General features: G+C 47.9%; 7 protein-coding genes across 7 annotated transcripts; 3 read left to right on the top strand and 4 right to left on the bottom strand.

Annotated features, from left to right (window-relative positions):
* Positions 1-155: 155 nt before the first annotated feature.
* BT62DRAFT_942321 (MFS general substrate transporter) lies at positions 156-2353 on the top strand. The gene is made up of 13 exons (XM_043187827.1): positions 156-203; positions 259-387; positions 434-498; positions 557-638; positions 693-697; positions 754-779; positions 834-980; positions 1031-1138; positions 1193-1523; positions 1583-1853; positions 1910-1977; positions 2032-2149; positions 2197-2353. The coding sequence occupies exons 1-13, from the start codon at positions 195-197 to the stop codon at positions 2305-2307; spliced, it is 1470 nt and encodes a 489-aa protein (XP_043044906.1). The 5' UTR covers positions 156-194; the 3' UTR covers positions 2308-2353.
* An 889-nt stretch (positions 2354-3242) lies between these two features.
* Positions 3243-5780, bottom strand: BT62DRAFT_883950 (iron-sulfur clusters transporter ATM1; the record flags this gene model as incomplete). Its single annotated transcript, XM_043182783.1, has 11 exons — positions 3243-3373; positions 3422-3542; positions 3591-4124; positions 4183-4340; positions 4388-4562; positions 4615-4702; positions 4751-4839; positions 4892-4973; positions 5027-5213; positions 5262-5373; positions 5400-5780. 11 exons carry the CDS (start codon positions 5778-5780, stop codon positions 3243-3245), a joined length of 2058 nt encoding a protein of 685 aa, XP_043044907.1.
* A 1140-nt stretch (positions 5781-6920) lies between these two features.
* On the top strand, positions 6921-8392 carry BT62DRAFT_927111 (Metallo-hydrolase/oxidoreductase). Its single transcript, XM_043185178.1, has 5 exons — positions 6921-7356; positions 7420-7442; positions 7502-7610; positions 7668-7779; positions 7829-8392. The coding sequence occupies exons 1-5, from the start codon at positions 6995-6997 to the stop codon at positions 8312-8314; spliced, it is 1092 nt and encodes a 363-aa protein (XP_043044908.1). The 5' UTR covers positions 6921-6994; the 3' UTR covers positions 8315-8392.
* BT62DRAFT_961259 (uncharacterized protein) lies at positions 8323-10628 on the bottom strand. Its single transcript, XM_043188588.1, has 5 exons — positions 10498-10628; positions 10350-10449; positions 9912-10293; positions 9402-9856; positions 8323-9341 (listed from the first exon to the last, which is right to left on the bottom strand). The coding sequence occupies exons 1-5, from the start codon at positions 10572-10574 to the stop codon at positions 8466-8468; spliced, it is 1890 nt and encodes a 629-aa protein (XP_043044909.1). The 5' UTR covers positions 10575-10628; the 3' UTR covers positions 8323-8465.
* A 226-nt stretch (positions 10629-10854) lies between these two features.
* On the bottom strand, positions 10855-12439 carry BT62DRAFT_1071978 (Nucleotidylyl transferase). Its single transcript, XM_043178819.1, has 3 exons — positions 11735-12439; positions 11238-11681; positions 10855-11189 (listed from the first exon to the last, which is right to left on the bottom strand). The coding sequence occupies exons 1-3, from the start codon at positions 12090-12092 to the stop codon at positions 11014-11016; spliced, it is 978 nt and encodes a 325-aa protein (XP_043044910.1). The 5' UTR covers positions 12093-12439; the 3' UTR covers positions 10855-11013.
* BT62DRAFT_422091 (uncharacterized protein) lies at positions 12245-14931 on the top strand. Its single transcript, XM_043180844.1, has 7 exons — positions 12245-12498; positions 12551-12795; positions 12841-13352; positions 13400-13691; positions 13743-13962; positions 14012-14394; positions 14448-14931. The coding sequence occupies exons 1-7, from the start codon at positions 12396-12398 to the stop codon at positions 14769-14771; spliced, it is 2079 nt and encodes a 692-aa protein (XP_043044911.1). The 5' UTR covers positions 12245-12395; the 3' UTR covers positions 14772-14931.
* Positions 14932-15992: 1061 nt separating this feature from the next.
* BT62DRAFT_942340 (mitochondrial carrier) lies at positions 15993-17611 on the bottom strand (the record flags this gene model as incomplete). Its single annotated transcript, XM_043187828.1, has 13 exons — positions 15993-16054; positions 16105-16146; positions 16199-16245; positions 16304-16402; positions 16459-16561; positions 16610-16640; positions 16689-16777; positions 16826-16836; positions 16886-17045; positions 17094-17258; positions 17307-17370; positions 17423-17433; positions 17491-17611. The coding sequence occupies 12 exons, from the start codon at positions 17609-17611 to the stop codon at positions 16118-16120; spliced, it is 930 nt and encodes a 309-aa protein (XP_043044912.1). The 3' UTR covers positions 15993-16054; positions 16105-16117.
* Between the last annotated feature and the right edge of the window lie 141 nt (positions 17612-17752).

Here is a 17752-nt window from a genome sequence, read left to right on the forward strand (position 1 = left end):
GGGAGTTGGTTGCGCATCTGCGCGGAATTCTGTGGGCGGAACGGATAACGAAATCTTGCAACGTATAACTTTATCTGCGGGCTCGGTGGATGTCAGGAATATAGGGTGATGGCAGACGCTTATCATTTGCCCAGACTGTTCTTATAACTCTGCCAGTGGCCACAACGGTCACTTCTGCTCCCCGCATTACAAAGATGGGCATCGTGAATTTTCTTATTCCATCGTCTGAACAGATGGCGCTAATTTCTTACTTTGCAGAAATCTTCCAGCGACGACGAGCTTTCCGGAAAGGCAGCCCACATTCAAGTTGCTGTTGCTTCGGTGGAGCATAATGGCATAGAAACGTCTCCTCTCAACCAGGAAGACGAAGCCAGGCTGTTGAAGAAGGTGAGGGAATACGAGTTTCGGTCTTTTACAATTTAACGCTTTGTAGATCGACTTATTCTTGATTCCAATGTTCGGTGTCATGTATTTCGCGTGTTTTCTTGACCGTGGAAAGTCAGCAACTGTTCCCTTGTCAGTCCTTTTGCATATAATAAATCGCATTCTTAACTAGCATCGGTAATGCCAAAATTGCTGGGATGGCGACAGATCTGCATCTTGTCGGCAACCAATACGGAGCTGCCGTTTCAGTGGTTGTATGTTCGATTCCTTCTCACTTCTAATCTTCCGTATTGATTCTTTCTCTCTAGTACGCGTTCGTGACTGAAATTGTCGTTCAACTTCTTCCATCTGATGCTATCAAAATCGCAGGACTTATGTCATCTTTGAACCCGTTTGTTCGTCGTCTGTCTGTTCTGAAGCGATATTTTGACACCTATCTATTCGCATAGATGCTGTTTTGCTCAAGCTTCTTACCCCGAAATTCGTTCTTTCGGTCTCTGCTCTGATTTTCGGGGCACTTACTATAGCTACACCATTTTCTGGCTCATATAGACCGCTGATGGCGATTCGGGTGCTTCTTGGTTGGTCTGAAGCCGGTGGGCAAATCATTCCCATTATATTTTTCTTTGCTTACGCTCTTGAATAGGTGTTTTCCCCTGTATTGCAACTTACCTTACGATGACCTACCGTCGTGAAGAGTTGGGGAGACGACTTTCTTATATTTTCCTGTGTTCCGCAATTTCTGGAGGTTTCGGCAAGTAAGCTAACCACCTCTGTTTTGTCGAACCTAAATGCTTCGAGTGTATAGGTGGACTTCTAGCGTTTGGTCTAACACACATTTCCACTGACTCCTTGTCTGGATGGCAATGGTTATACATTGTTGAAGGACTCTTCACTGTTGCTCTTGCTCCCGTCGCCTACTTTTGGATCCCAAACCGCATTGACCAGGCATGGTTTTTGAATAACGACGAGAAGGACATGTGCGCTGTTCGATATGAGACGAACATGACGCATTACGATCCAGACGAAAAGTTTGATATTCAACTAGTCCTTCTAGCATTCAAAGATTGGAGAACTTGGGCCAGTGGTGTCATCCAATTTGGTGCAGACGTCACGCTTTATGCTATTTCTACATTCATGTAAGTGCTTGTTCTCTTTATGTACCAATACTCATTCAGCTAACACCCACTTCCTTCAGGCCCGTCCTTATCAGCGATATGGGATACTCTTCTTACCACGCGCAGCTTCTTACCGTTCCGGTCTATGTCATCGCCGCGCTTTCATTCATGATCCAAGCTCAATTTTCTGACCGCCTCTTCCTTCGTGGACCATTCATCATTGGGAACTTCTTCATTCAGATCGTGGGCTACATCATTCTTGTCACAGCGAAGCCCGTTGGAGTGCGTTATTTCAGTGTCTATGTGGTTGCAGTGGGTCTTTATACACCGACTGCACTCAACGTTGGATGGGTGGGTTGGTTCCGATGTCGTTTCGCCTGATTTCTTCTGACCATCCTCTTTCCTAGACGCAAAATAATTTTGGCCCTCATTATAAGCGGGCAGCTGGGGTCGGCCTCATGCAATTTGTTGGGAAGTGAGTGTCTAAATGTTGAGTATATGGTGTCTCCACCTACTGACTTTGGACCAGCTCTGCCGGTGCTTGCATAGGTCAAATATTCGATACCCGCCTGCAGCCTTATTACCATCGTTCCTATTACATTTCCATTGCGCTTACCGCGCTTAGCATGATAGTAGCGACCTTTGTGGTATGTTCTGTGTCTTTGTAATGACAAAGAACTTACCGTTGCGGCAGATGCTCTATCTTCGGGAAGCTAACGAGAAGAAGGCCGAAGCGGTGGCTGTAGGCGCTCCAAATGAGCCCCATCTTGGCGATAAGAATCCACACTTCACCTTTGTATTGTAATAATAGTCCATGATACTTTAATATGACCACGTAGTACTCATTTTATGATATAGACAGTCTACTAGACGCGCTGCGGAGTGCCCTTTGTCGAGGTGTAATGTGGATATTTCAGTTGTATGTTTTGAGTTTTCAGGGCTTGCCAATTTGTTCGACTACAGCCTATTCCTCGGTATCAAGTATCTTTATCCTTCGTCCAAAGATTGACTGTGACCAAGAACCGCCAGATAAGGACGACGTTGGTTAACAGGGAATGTGGGACCAATTGGGAAGTATACCGCATGCAGCAATATTTCCCCGCACTGCTACACTAACATTGAGTTTTAGTCCTAGTTCGGCAATGCCGCGTCGCCGAGCTTCGACGAATTCCAACTTGGAATCCAATACATCGCAGTTTAATTCGAAAGCATTCATCTCTCGTATTATCTTCTAACAAGAGTCGATGCCCGACCCCGCAAAGATGGAGGCATTCTTGAACTTCTTCAAGAGTGACATGATAGACAACCCCTGCTCCCCGGAGCTTTGAAGGTTCGATTCCAGATTGTTGACAACCGACCACCACTGCACAACAATCCAACTCAGATGTCAATTTGGCCCTGGAACTACAACCCGACGAGGCTGCCATTCTAGCTTTGAAGGATGAGCCAATGCGCCTCATGGACACTGTGGTGTCAGCCACCAGCAAAATCAGCTGGTTTCAAGCCTTCAATAACGCCGGCCATCTACTTGAAGGGTGGCAATATGCCAAGAGTTCTCCCTTGAGAAGGGTCCCGCCGCCCATATACTGAGTTTGAATATCTGTATCCATTAGTTGCATATGCGAACGAAAGATAAGTTAGTGAGTGATATCTGACGCGCAAGTAATTTAAATAGTGGTGTTTAAGTCTAGTCAACGCTTACAGTACTGATAGTCGTACAAGGCATTAAGGCGACATCTCTTAGTCCTTTTTCAAGTCTAAAGCAGCCGCTTGCTGCATCCACATACTGTAGTACAACTCATGTTTGCGTAGGAGCTCCTCATGGGTACCTTGCTCGGCGACTTTTCCATCCTTAAGAACAATAATCAAGTCTATATGACAATCAGTCAACTGTATAGATAAAACAACAGTCGACGCACCCGCTTCAACGACGGTACGCAACCGATGTGCAATGAAGATACTAGTTCGTGTCTTCGTCAGCAGCGTGTCATTGATGCTCTTCATTAATTCGTGTTCTGTATGCGCATCCAAGGCAGAAGTCTGGCAGCTTATCAGTCAACATAGTACAGCAACGATATACCAACATACCGCTTCATCGAAGAAGAGAATCTGCGGATCTTTTAGCAAAACACGAGCAACGGCCAGTCGCTGCTTCTCTCCACCACTGATCATCAGCCCGCGTTCCCCGACCTTGGTCTTCAAAGTTTCCGGCAGTCGCATAATTGTGTCGTAAACATTGGCTCTTTTTGTAGCTTCTATCACCTCGTCATCGCTGGCACTCAATCGTCCATATCTTACATTGTGCATGATGTCCGCGTGGAACAAAGGCGTATCTTGAGGAACGACACCAATACTTTGTCGCAGACTTTCCATCTGAATATTGCGGATGTTTTGGTCATCGATAAAGATGCGACCTGACTCCGTATCATAGAAACGGAAAAGAAGGCGGAAGATAGTTGATTTTCCACAGCCTGAAGGTCCTACTATCGCGACTTTCTTGCCTGCGGGGACAGTGAAAGACAGATTCCGGAATATAGGCCGATCAGGATGGTAACCAAAGTTCACATTCTCAAAGCGGATAGCGCCTCCGCGAAAGTCCAGGGGTAGGGCACCAGGTACATCCTGTGTAGATAAAAACGTCAGGATGAGCAAAATCCTATAGGACAGAACGGCTATCGACCTCAAGTGGTGGGTTTTGCTCACGAAGCTTGAAAAGGACTTCCATGTCCAAAAGGTTTTGGCGCATCTCACGATAGATTGTCCCCAAGAAATTTAATGGGAAAGACAGTTGGAAGATCAGTTGGTTGACCATCACCAGATCTCCAACTGTCATTGTCCCTGAACAATGGATAAGAGGCTTGTAATTCATGCCTTTTTGGACTCACCATTTATAACTCCTTGAGCAGCCATAAACATAGTCATGGTAAGAGCGCTGGAGAATATGGCATTCTGCCCAGAATTCAAGAAAGCTAACGAGGTGGTGATCCTAGTCGAGAACTTCTCGTAGTCTTTCAAATGACGATCGTACTGGGCGATTTCGTATTTCTCGTTGTTAAAATGCTGCCCTAAATAAGTGAGCAGATATTCGAGCTCTTCGGAAAAAATCTGAAACCTTGACAGCCTCGAAATTAATCAAAGAATCGACAGCAGTTGTGGCGGCAGCATTGTCAGCTTTATTGGCCTCCCGCCGGAAGCGCGTCCTTCAGGTCGATTGAGAAGCGACCATTTTACACATAACGAATTCTTACCGCCAAGAGGTTGTTCGAACGGTGAACCATGTGTACGCGGCTAAAGTTGCTAATGTGATAGCCGCAAAATCCCAGCTGAACTTGTAAGTCTACAACATCGTCAAATTCCATATACTCAACGGGTGTACAAGCAATGCCCACCAAAATACCACACACGAGAGATATTTCCAGCGCTGTAGGAATAATCCGGAAGAGGACTGCTTGCAAAATAAATGCAATCCCTCTAGAGACAGTCAATTAAAATATGTCCTTCAAGTGAAGAATGTACGAGCTCACTTTGTACCACGGTCTATAGCTCTTGTTAGGCCACCGGTTTGACGAGATAGGTGAAACTGAAGATTCATGTTCAAGAGCTGTTCAAACGTTTCGCGAGCCACCTTCCGAATGGCTCGCTGACCGATATTGGCAAAGACGGCATTCAATAACTCCCCAAAAACTGTAGCTCCTATTCGTGCGGCGCCATCTGAACGAAATGTCAGTAGCATTCCGGATGAAGGAAATCGAGACACACATCCAAGAATTAGGAAACCTGCTACTGCCCAGACTGCCGCTGAGGCAGTGATGTCCACATTCAAGGTATCTACAACGCTCTTGAATATCAGAGGGACTTGCACGTTAAGTAGCTAAAGAATGTTCTGGTATATGAGACATGCAGGTAGGAACATCCACGCGCCTTCCCTGAGATTAGAAGTCCAAAGCCCAGAACGACCGTGGCCCGCGTCTTCCAGTCATTCTTTGGCCACACGTTTTCCATCAGCCGCTTGACTATATTCCAATCATTTTTTCGCTGCTGAGCTACGGTCACTTGGTTGCTGGGGCTCGGCACAGGATTTGGAGTTGCGCTTTTGGTAGTGTGGGGACCGGCCTGGTGCTGAAACAACCGCCATTGAGAATTCGGATGAGAAGGATGGGTAATGCCAAGAAAATTTAGCTTTCCGGATGGGAGGCAAGGTCTTGTTTTCGGCAGAAAGGTAGAAGCAGCCTGGACCCTGGAAGCGAACACAGTCGCACGGAAAGTGCGAGCCCACATTTCGCGTTGGAGAGTCAGCGGCCCCACAGAGTTTCTTCAAGTGCCTCGATATTCCTGGTTGAGTGGTACAACGCGAACAAGATGACGGTAGAAGTGAGCCCGCAACTCTGCGTCAGAGTCGATGCTCGATTGCGCAATCATTATCTTATCAGATAAAGGTCTAGTCATCATGATTCCGTAACGATACTTTGCACAATGTACGTCATTCGGCACGGGGTGCTTCATCTTGCACGCGCCGCCAAACGGGGATTCTATTCATTTTCTCTTCCTTTCGCGGATACCTTCAGTTAAGTTAATCCCATTTGTATGGTCGGTGGAAATAAAGGACGACCGCCGGACTCATACCAGCGTGATGCCAGAACTTAATTTGCTTACTCCATTTGAACGAACCTCGTGCAAATTTCCTGGCATCCGAGTGGACTACTCCGCTTCTGGTATGTCGAGAACGGCGACCAGAATGATAATTTCTTATTCGAAAAAGAGCTGGTCGCAGTCTATCCACGTCGCGATGAAAATTTAGACGGCGGTGCTCCGAGCTTGCGGGTTTCACCGAAATTAGCAATGTCTCTTTGATCGATGAGGAGGTGAAGGGGCTAGTAACTTGCATTTATTTACTCGGACGTTGACTCGAGTTAGCTCGTAGATACACTCACCAGGAGTTGTTACTTTTCGAATCGTGGACCCACTGGGACCTACTGCCCCCGAGTTTGATCAAGGGTATGCTTTGTGTCTCCTCAAGGTCTCCAGCTGAATCACCGATGAGGGACGCGTCTAGGCCTGATGCCAGACGCGTCGCACACGTGATACTATCAACCTCCGGTCCGAACTAAAAAAAATCGGCTGACTCGGCGCCAATGAATGTGCGACCTCACCGATAGAGATGCACAGCTGCAGTACTCAATAAATATGCAAGTATTCATCTCACTCACGGCCTCCTTTCTGTCGGGTAAAGTATTCTGTAGGCGGTGCTCCCTGTTGACCCTGCTCCCGACCCGTGTCACACACGCCATTCTACATTAATCGAGTTAGATAGGTATAGTTGATACTTACCACAATAAGTCAGTCACAATTCACTCCGATTCGGAAGTAGTCCTGTCCCTAATCACAATATCAAGGTACGAATATAGTATCAGTTCGAAACTCAAAGCTCACGCGTCTGCAGACCTTATTTAAAGGCTAGGGGGGGGGATCCAAGAGTCTAGACAGAGACAGCCATGATTCCCCCTTTCGATGTGTGCATCCCACCCTCCGACTCAATCGTAACGGTCAAAGCCATAAATGTTGGTACCGACGCGACGCTCTCTCCTGCTTCATTTTTCTTGCAACCTGTCCTCGATGGCTTCGAAGGCGCCTATGGGCCCATATACGCCTTCTTGATTGAACACCCTGTCAAGGGAAGAGTAATGTTCGATCTGGGGATTCGCAAAGACCAGAACAACCTCTCTCCAGCTGTGCAGGGGCTGCTGGAGATCTGGAAAAAGATGGGGCCGTATTCCTTGGTCGTAGACGGCGATGTCGCTGGGAGACTAACCGCTGGTGGTGTTGACCTAGAGAGCATTAAAGCCGTAATCTGGAGGTAAGCGGAATCCACTTTATTTTCACTCCCAAGACAGGGCTCGTTAATCACGAGTTAATGTAGCCACTCCCATTTAGATCACACCGGTGCGTTGGCTGATATTGCCGTGTGATCGTGCCTCAATATTCACGGCATCGTCCATCAGGCGATATGGCGACATTCCCTCCAACGACGGAACTTCTTGTCGGTCAAGGGACTGATTTACGAACATATCCCGAATTCCCCGACGCGACCCTCGTGGAAAGCGATCTTGCGTCCGTTGCATATCACTTTTACGTGACTAAAAGGGACTGACACCGTCTTATTCACAGAGACCGCAAAGTTACAGTGCTTTCCTTTGAAGATAGCACCCTTCGCATTGCCGACCTATCTGCTGTGGACTATTTTGGTGACGGTAGCTTCTATCTTCTAGATACACCGGGGGTTCGGATCATTGAATACTTAGTTCGCACCAGACTGACATCACCTGCAGCACCATCCCGGCCACATATCCGGCCTTGCACGCGTAACTTCTACAACATTCATCCTCCTTGGAGGCGACTGCTGCCATCATCCGGGTCAGCTCAGGCCGACGGCCACCCTTCATGCACGTTGCCCTTGTCCAGGACATGTCATTGACTCTGCCAAGTCTTCCGTTTGCCCAAAGCAGTTCTCGTCCTCCTCGGATGCGCAGTTTGATCTGTTATCCCGCAACAGTCCCATGCTAGGTATACCCTCGGGATTGACAGTCTATGCTGACCCCGAGACAGCTACTACCACAATAGAGAAGCTGCTCAAGCTGGATGCACATCCCGATATTTTATTCCTCATTGCTCATGATAGTTCCGTTCCTGGGAAGATAGACGAATTCCCCAAGAGTCTGAATGACTGGAAGGATAAGGGATGGAAGCAGGAGTTGACATGGGCATTCCTAGAGGAAAAAAGTCGCGCATTTAGATTCGGTACCGTGAAGGCTTGAATATTCAAGTGTTTTGTTTCACTATTTGATATCTGGTTTCCGTAATGCTGGTGATACAGAGATAATTGTACAAGCATGCCCAAAGACTACAAGCAGAGAATGACGATAAATAAAGTGAGTACAAAAGAAAATCATAACAGCTAGTAAAATTTCATGCCCAACAATCATTATCCAGCCACCACCTCTTCTCAGCTCCATTCACACTCCATTCCGCTACACTTTCCGTCGTTGCAACATATATAAAAGCTCCTGAAGGGTCAAAGCATGTTCCAGCGATGTCCAGATGGTTGTCCTCGTCCCTCGGAAGTGTTTCGAGTGGTCTTTCATTTTGTGCACGTCGCTGTCGAAACGACATGGTGATCGGTGAGCCTACAGGAGAGAATGAAGGATATCGCGATGGTGCACTGATGTGGACAGACGGTGAGGGTGAGGATGAGCGTGAAGGAGTGTGAGATGGGATGCAGTCAGACTCCAATTCGTCTACTTCCATATCGTCCTCTCCACCCTGATTATCATTTGCGGCTCCATAATAGAAGTCCACAGGATCCCGTGAATCTTCACCAGTATGCCTTGAACGTATCCCGTGTCGACCCAAAAGTGTTTGGACATCATTTTCTACTTGTCTATCGCCCAAAGGTGGTATGACAACAAGATCGTCGTCTTCATAGGTATCCATAGCTTCTAGAGCCGAATTTAAATCTGTGGATGTTCGGAGTCGTGATCGTCTACGCGATTGTGACGACGAAGGCGACATGGAGGGGATGCGGAACGTATCTTCAAGTGCCATGAACATGAAAGAGGACGGCGGTGGTGGCGGCTCGAAAACTTCGTAACTCGTGACAGGTAGTGTAGCACTCCTCGCAGGACGGGAGGCTTGTTCTATTCGCGGAGACCGTTGGCGGTGGTGATTAGTGTTGTGGGGACGTTCAGATGATTGAACTGCGGGAGGTGATGGAAACCTAGGAACGTGGATTATCTCTTCTGTTTCAAATGTACGGGCATCAACAACGTGGAGTAGTGAAGTGTGCTGTAAAATATGGAGATCAGGCCTTTGCCGCAATGGGTAGCGTATCTGTATGAAACGTACCTCTGTGAATGTCATTAACTCTTTACCCAGGCCATTCCTTCCTCCATGCCCGAACTTAACACTGCGAACACTCCATCCGGGTGCTTTACAGCTGCCGCTTGTCCACTCCCACGGATCGTCTGAGAGCCAGCCAGTTGCTCCCCCGTGGCCCAGAGGTACACGATTTTTGTCAGTGTGGAACGTCTTCAACGGTTTAGTGCTTCGAACATCCCAGACTGCAACAACCCCTTCTTGAGAAGCTACAGCATACTTGGTGCCGTCAGAGGAAAAGGAGGTCGAGAATGACGCGACTAATGCAGTTGATGCATATGGGAGCGGCGAGGCCTCAGGTGGAGGAAGGGAAAGCGTAGCGATTGGGTGGATATTGATCCGTGATCCACCTATGAGTCTGTGCAAAAAGACTTTGGATGTGTCTCCGACAGAGAGAAGTGTTCTTCCATCAGGCGATATAGACGCTAGATTACCAAATATCAATTGGAATCTGACGGGCAAGGAGATATCGAAGCGCACAGTGGTTGATAGGAACCCTGAGTTCAAGACAGCCAGCCTCTTGCAACTTGGTGCGATAACGTGTCCGGATGGGAACATCAAAGAACCTGACAGTCCCATCGTTGTTGCTGATTACGACGCGAGGTTCGATACTACTTTCATGAGATTGGGTCATGCTTAAGGACGTTAAAAATACAGAGTTGTTAATGGAGCCAGGGAGGTTATCCTCAAAGCGCCATTGCAGCTTCGCTCGACCATGTGAGGAAGAGGAAGCTGCGTATGTGGAGAAATGTATTTCGGCCTTCTGACCACCAGCAGCCAAAAGAACCTCATCAGTGTTTGGAATTTGCATAGACGCGAGAGTATTCGGTGTGAATGGGAGCTGTACTAGCTTGCACGGCGCCTTCACGTTGAAGACGGTGAATGACGAGCGTGGCGGCGTAGAAACTAATTACGTACCGAATCCGGGACATTTATGCTCTGCTCAACGATAGCATTTTGCCTCACATAGTTGAGAACGCCGCGTTCCTTTGGACACACGACAAGGTCACGTAGTTGGCTGAAACTGGGTCAGAGACACGGATGAAGCTTCCGGCATAGCACTCACACATGGCCGATCCAGACGTCGGCAGACGCGATGGCGGTCGGCGTCGACGAGGTCAGCAGTGGCAAGCCTCTCGCCATTGCAAGAGACGGTGAAGATGGATGTTGGAAGCAAGATGGCTATGATGGTCCGTGTCGCTGGCTGAAAAGGCCCGGCATACACGTGCAATTCTACTATGGCGTCATTATCTAACCCGGGTCCCCTAAATATAATCACTGGGGCGCGTTCGCGATTATCATCGCGCCGGAATTTCTTGTACGGAATTTACAACTCGAACATGTTCCATCGTCGGTTCCGCTACCTAAAACGTTGCGGGGAAACATCTCACTTGGAAGATACTAATGCCGTCGACTTTGTGATAATGCACCTTTCCAAGTGGGAGTATCATTCAAACTGAGGAAAGCGCCAATTCTAGACAGAGACATTTCAGAAGCAAAAGGCTCTGTGGCCTCGACATCCTGGACCATAAGCCGTATTCATGCTTCTATTCCCACTACATGACATGTCCTTTCGATTAGATTAATCCTCACCACTTGCTTGCTTGGAAATCCACTCTCGAATGAATGTACTGCTCATCTTGGTCTGTTTCAAGATCTCATGGTCTTCGTGGTCAAGCTTGGATGACGTCGGTGAGATAACGTCAATAATGAAAATCTCCAGTGCTGGCAGAGATTGGCTTGCCCGATGAGAAATGACTGGACATAAGTTTTAGCTCTGTATGACTCCACGAGTAGAGCACTTACTAGCTTTCGCTCCGCTCATTGTCTCGGCGCTGACTACCAACGCCTGTATATTTGGGTCCCAGCCAGTTGGACCGTACACGTCGCTGATAATGACGATCTCATAAACGATACCCGGCCTAAAAAGAGTCAGGAAGTTCCGGACACGGTCCTTACGGGTCTGTATGTCTTCCAAAACGTGTTTATACGCCTTATTCTTGAGTAATTCGTCACCCGTAATGCCCACGATAAGTCTCTCGCTGGTTATCCATGCTCCCATACTCAATAGAATCTTGTGCCCTGCGTGCAGGTGATCAAAGGTGCCGCCTAGGGCGGTGACAGGGTACAAGGGTGGATAGGATACATCTCGGGTTGAAGATGTTAATGGCTGATGGTGGAGCTCAGCGTCCATGTCTGGAGCGACATAATGCTGTGGTACAGGCAACGACAACAGCGGTGCGACTGTATCTGGTCATCGGATAAGCGAAGCGGACGCTAAGCTGAAGTAACGACACACACACCTCCTTGTACCCGGAATACCGCATTCGTCTCCACAGAAAACTCCGGTAAGCCCTCGTTTACCGTCTTGAGCAATACATCGACTTCCAACAGCACCTTGTCCAGCTCCTGTGCAGCTTTGGTTGCCTGGACATACGTGAAGGTTAAAAGTCGCTGAACGTCATCCCACCGCTCTGTGTGCGAAATGACGGACTCTCTAACTTCACCATTAGGTGAAGTAAAGAGAGGAGAATACAGGACAATGACGAGTCGCTTCTGGGCGCTGGTTGCGGCAGTGATGATAACCGGCGAGAGAAAATGAGGTGTCGATAGGTCAGGAAGAGAAGCTAGAAGAAGAGCATTGGGTACCGTGGAGACCATCGTCGAGGCAGACAAGTTTTAGGTCCGAGTGGTGCCATTGAGCAAAGCGGTGACGTGATCGTGGATCGTTGCTTTATCTCTAGCAGATTCTAGCCGGTCTTTCTCCTTCTGCTTTGCAAAGGACTGAAACATTCGTTCATAGTATTAATGCCAGGAAGAAACTGGACGTGCACTGGATGTCAATCAAATAAATCGATTCTTCCAGAAGAAAAAAAAAGAAGAAACAATGTTCGGAAATCGCGCTGCACGTGGATGTGAACAGCTAGCGCTCTGTACCGCCACTCAATCTGCTCTTTAACAACGATGATTCATAGAGATGGCTCGTCCTCGTCCTCGTCCCAAATTCCTTTTTTCTCAAGGTCGACTGCTACAAAGCGGGACTCGCTGGCCGCAGAACTAGAGCGGGGTAGGTCAGCCCCACCTCGGTCTACCGAATCCTAGACTTACCTCTTTCAAAGATCCACGCCTTTCTACAGCTCGTCGTCAACAGCGTTCCCAAGCTTTCTCTTCGACTATGGCACACGCGTCCCTCGAAAGACAGCTGGCCTCTCTTCAGACTACAAAGATGGAGCTCGAGACGAAGCTGAGGGAGCGGGACTTGACGGTGGAGAGGCTTGAAAGGGATCGCCGGTGGTTTTCTGACAGGGAGACAGAGGAACGCGAAGAGAAGGAACGTGAAAGGACAGAGAGGGAAGACGAAAAGGTATGTTTTACCGGTCAAAGTTGGGGTCATTCTGATCATGCATAGAAAAATACTGATGCAGAACTACGCTCTCTACGGGCAAGTCTAACGACACTACGAGAGGAATATGAAGACCTTCAGGACTCCCATTCCTCGCTATCAAGGTCAACGTCACAGACAAGTGTTAATCAGGAATCCAAAATCAGTACTTTGACGCGACAAGTGCAGCTTCTGGAAGAAGAGCTCGTGCAAACAAAGGAGCTCGCAGAAGAACGTCTGCGCGCCATGCATGATTTGCAGGAATCAATGAATAATTTAGAAGAACCGCCACGACGAGAGGATAACGAGGACATGACAATCATTCGAGAAGAACTGCGCCGGCAGGCCACTTACCTTCGTCAACTAGAGTCTGAAAATGCAGAATTACGTGTTTTGAAGGCGCGGAGTCAAAGCGTCGAAGTATTGAAGGAGGAAAAGCGAGGTTTGGAGCGAAAACTACGGGGCATGGATGAGTTGCGACGCCAGGTCGTGGAGTTGGAAGCACAGGTGGAAGGGGGAAGACAGGAAAGACAAGAGTGGTATGTCTCTAGATGTTTCTCGACTCCTTCCTCATCGTACTTGCTAGGGAAAACAAAGTGGAGGCCCAGTTACCCTCACGAACGCCTATCAGCATAACACAAAGTTTGTCAGAGCTTCGTCTAACTCATGCCAAACTACTGGAAGAGAGTGGCGTTACAAACGCACTGCTGAGAGCGAGGGAGACCGAGCTGGACGAAATACGGGAAAGCGAGGGAGAGTTGAAGGAGCGCATCAAGGGTCTGGAAGCGGATATGAGTGGCCTAAAGGAGAGTCTTGAACGGGAGCGAAGGCGAGTGGAGTTGGCTGAGAGGGAGGTTGACTTCTCAAAAGCGATGATGGTAAGAATTTTCTTCTTTTCAATGTCTTGAGCCATCTTCACGTTATATCAGGCTAGTTTTACGGCGGAAGAGGCGATGAAAGAAGGTCCTGCAGTCATTGATGACACCCAGATGCAGCGGTTACAGCATGTCGAAGCTCTACTTGAAGAATATAAAGGCGTTAATAGAAAATTAACACTGGAGTTAGAAGCCATCACATCGTCTCGCGGCTCTGTCGTAGGAGCAGATCTACTTCGAGCGGAGAGGGCGCAGAAACTTCAAGCTCAAGAAGGTATATTTGTACCTCATACCCGGCATGCACATATTAACCTTCCATGCAGTTCTCGCTCAATGCAATGAGGAAAACAAGCACTATCTTGACAAGGTCGAAGAGCTCGAGCAAAAACTATTTGACCTTGGGGGGGAGGTCGCTAGTGGACGACACGTTCCGCCAGGGGTACGAATTCTGCAGCTGAAAGAGAATCCACTGCAGGATTGGGTAGATTTGCGGCAAAGCGCTATGGACCGACTGAAAGGAGAGAACGAGGCGCTCATCAAGCGATTAAAGGATCTGGAAGGAAGCGGTAGTACAGGTGCGGCGACCTCTGCGCGATCCGGAGAAGAACTAGTTCCCAGAGAGAGTTGGGAGCTTGTCAGGAAAGAAAAGACAGATTTGGAGGAGCTTGTAACGCAGAAGGAGAAGAGGCTTTTGAGATTACAACAGGTATGCCACTGTATATTTTGTCGTCTTTTTCTTTCCTCTAACGAGTTGTATAGATCTTCCAGTCAAAGTCTGCTGAGTTCCGGGAGGCCATCAAGTCAATTCTAGGTGTGAAGCTGACCTTTTATCCAAACGGTCAAGTCAGAGTCACGTCGCTATATGATTTAAATGCTAGTTTCGTCTTCTCACCCGAAAAAGGCGCCAGTGGTGTGAACATGCAGCTTGTGGCCCAAGGCGAAGGTGCGCCGGAGGAGATACAGAGTTTGATGCGATATTGGGTCGGAACGGAGCAATGTATCCCGGGCTTCATGGCCACCGTGACCTTGGAGTGCTACGAAACGTGGAAAAAGGGGAATGGTGAGAGGAATACGACGACGTGAGAGTGCAGTTAGGCGTGTAAGATAGAAAAGCGAGTAAATTCAACCATGTTTGGCGCTATCACATTTCTGAGCGTCATTTCGTGCAGGGGAAATTGTTTATCGGACCAATGATAATTGAAGCCTTCGCGGAGACGTGTGGTTTTAGTTGTAATAATCTCCGACCGGGCACAACACAGTACAGTTAAATTCTCAAAAATAGCTATGATCAACATATAAAGTACAGGTATCGCATTCACCACGTCCACACACTTTCTTTTCAAACCTTATCTTTTGATAATACCGACATTCTGGATAAGATGTCTGTCAACGTCTACAGCCCTCGATCTAGTTGTCAGTTGTGGTCTTCTTGTCCCTCTGGAACCCTAAACTGGCAAAGATGGGGACCTCACCGACTTTCTAAACACTGGTTACGACCTCGTCCAAGCCGAACCTTTTAGCCTACACTGGTTCACGCTCCAATGTGAAACTTCTAACCCGACCTACGCGATTTTTGAAAACTCGCTGACGAGAAAGGATGGAGGATTCACGCCAAAGGGAAGATCGCAGAGGCGCTCGGCGCCAATCCGGAAACATTGTTGAAGGAGGTTCCTCATTCAGGCCAGATCAAGATGCTCGCAAGCAAAGTGCAGCCTGATGCGGAGAAGGTCCGGGTTGGGCTGAGATGTCTCTTGAGGGCGAAGTCGGGCAACATCGACGTCGTCGGAACTTTTGGTTGTGAGCATGCGTAGCTCAATCTCCTGTGGACACTTCTGATTTGCTTGTGCCCTTAGCACACCTTCCCACTCATTGACGAAGAAGAACAGATGCGGATCTGCGTTCGAATTCACAGATTTCTTTGGCGCAGTAGATTTCTTCCTATCGGATGAAGGAAGACAAGCACATGCAAGGTGGCCGCCGCGATGTATCTGCACGCGGATGAATATCTCATCGGTGAGCCGGATATAGTCAGGGTGAAGATGCTGGCAGCAAAGATCGCGAAAAGCACTTTGGTTGAGCCAAACCGCGCCGTTACTGTAATATTTAATAGACCAGGAAACCGAAATCGATGTGGTCGCAACGGATCGCGGGGTTAAAGAATCTCACAACCTATCTAACCAGTTTGGGATCTTTCTGTGTTCTGGCAGAGGCTGACAGCATCATAAAGTGCTATCGTCTGCAAACAAAACAGGGACTGGTGTGGTGTCTTTCATACTTCACCCATATTTCATTTTAAATGAATCTGCTGGCACAATATACGAACGTGTTTTCAACATTTATTACTAAACAAGCACAACTATCTTTAACTGCTGACATTTTGTTAGTGCAACTGGGGAAGCACTAGAATACTGCATACCTTTGATCTTTCCTCAAACACCTGTCAATTCAGCTAGATATTCTGGGTTTGTAGTGAGTAAGAACGTGCGAAGTCAATGAGAATAGCTCCAGACCTCTTGTCAATTCAAACGCAGCAAAGGTAGCCGCTGCCGCCGGAATACTGGAGAATGAGGACGGTCTTTTGAGTTCTGGATCCACAAAAAAGAGGCACCATCTACCTTCTCAGTACTGACATACAAGCAATATCAGAAGATGGCCAAAACGTCAATGCGGACAAAGTCTTACTGGAGGGCGTAAGTCCACGGAATAAACCAGGGCTATGATATTGCAATACAAATGAAGAGTCGACAGCCATGGCGACAGGATGACTTACAGGCCAGACTCCGCCATTATAGCTCTGGTTTCATGAGCAATATACTGCACCGGCGTACCTGAGGGTGGCGTAGGCCTCAGCTGTACACGGGATTTGATGACATCTAATTGGGAATGAATATAATTTTTACTCTGATCTGACTCCGACCTACCGAGTGGATAACAAGCCAGCCAATAAGAGATCTACAATGTCTAAACGGGAGGCTACGACTCTCATATGCTATCACTTACGCCTCCGGTTGAGCCGCTGGCCAGCAATGCCCATACGGGTAAATCTTTACCATAGGCAGAGGCAAATTTCCGCTTCGAAAATTCGTAGGCTAATAAAATGATAATAAGGGACATAAGTGAGATATTAAGAGACGTACCAGTGTAGAATCTGAAACTGGCGTCAAAAAGGTCAAGGGATGGCTAGAAACTGAACAAACCCAGCATATGCTGGTATCTCTCGAGCCACGGTTACCCAGTAGCCACGCATGATACCCTTCCTGAACCCCCATTGTGACCACTGGTCACTCACTACTCTTCTTAAACGCTTGTCTGTTGCACTTCCATACTGGCCCTGCATCAGTACCTTAAACATCTCTACTACAATATGTTAGCCAAAGATTTGACGTAGATGTAGCTAACGGTTACCTGGGCTCGCTAGTATGGCATTAGCAGCTCCGGCCATACTCCCTGCCAATGCGATTTGAGGTAGGCTCAATTGAGGGTAAGGTGAGATTATTCGCCGTGATATACCATACGAGGCAAACAGCAGCGAATTGACCCCAGCGATACCGAAGAGAGGGCTAGCCATACCTAAAGACATGTTAGATAAGGGCGTAATAGCGTATGCTTTTCACTGGCCTTTGTATAGCGCAAAAAATCCCTCTTTCCGTACAGTCTGTACGAGAATATCCATAGGCCCTTTCTGCAGGGTATTCGTAAGAACGTGCGCGTCGTTTAAGGAGATATATACGCACGAACATCCCTCCTGTATATTCACTTCATCGTGAGTAACCCTTGCCGCGAATATAAGATGGTACTGAACTGGGTGCTATTTGTGCACGCGTTTTGACAGTGTCAAGGGGCTGGCCGACGACGACCTGGGCAGCGCCTCCAACGCTTCCGGCGAGCAGTTCATTGATGGTAGACAGCGACGAAGAGCTCATCGTGGTGGTCGATGGCGAAGAGAGAGCAGGACATTGAGAATGGGAGCCTGAATCAAAAATGATATCGCGTCATCTTCGCATAATAGTCGCTTAGGAAGGTGCTTCTCACGGGGACTTTTATTTCGGTCTGTTTTGTTTGTT

Source organism: Guyanagaster necrorhizus (assembly GCF_019112545.1).
Source record: "Guyanagaster necrorhizus MCA 3950 unplaced genomic scaffold BT62scaffold_3, whole genome shotgun sequence".
Lineage (NCBI taxonomy): Eukaryota > Fungi > Basidiomycota > Agaricomycetes > Agaricales > Physalacriaceae > Guyanagaster > Guyanagaster necrorhizus.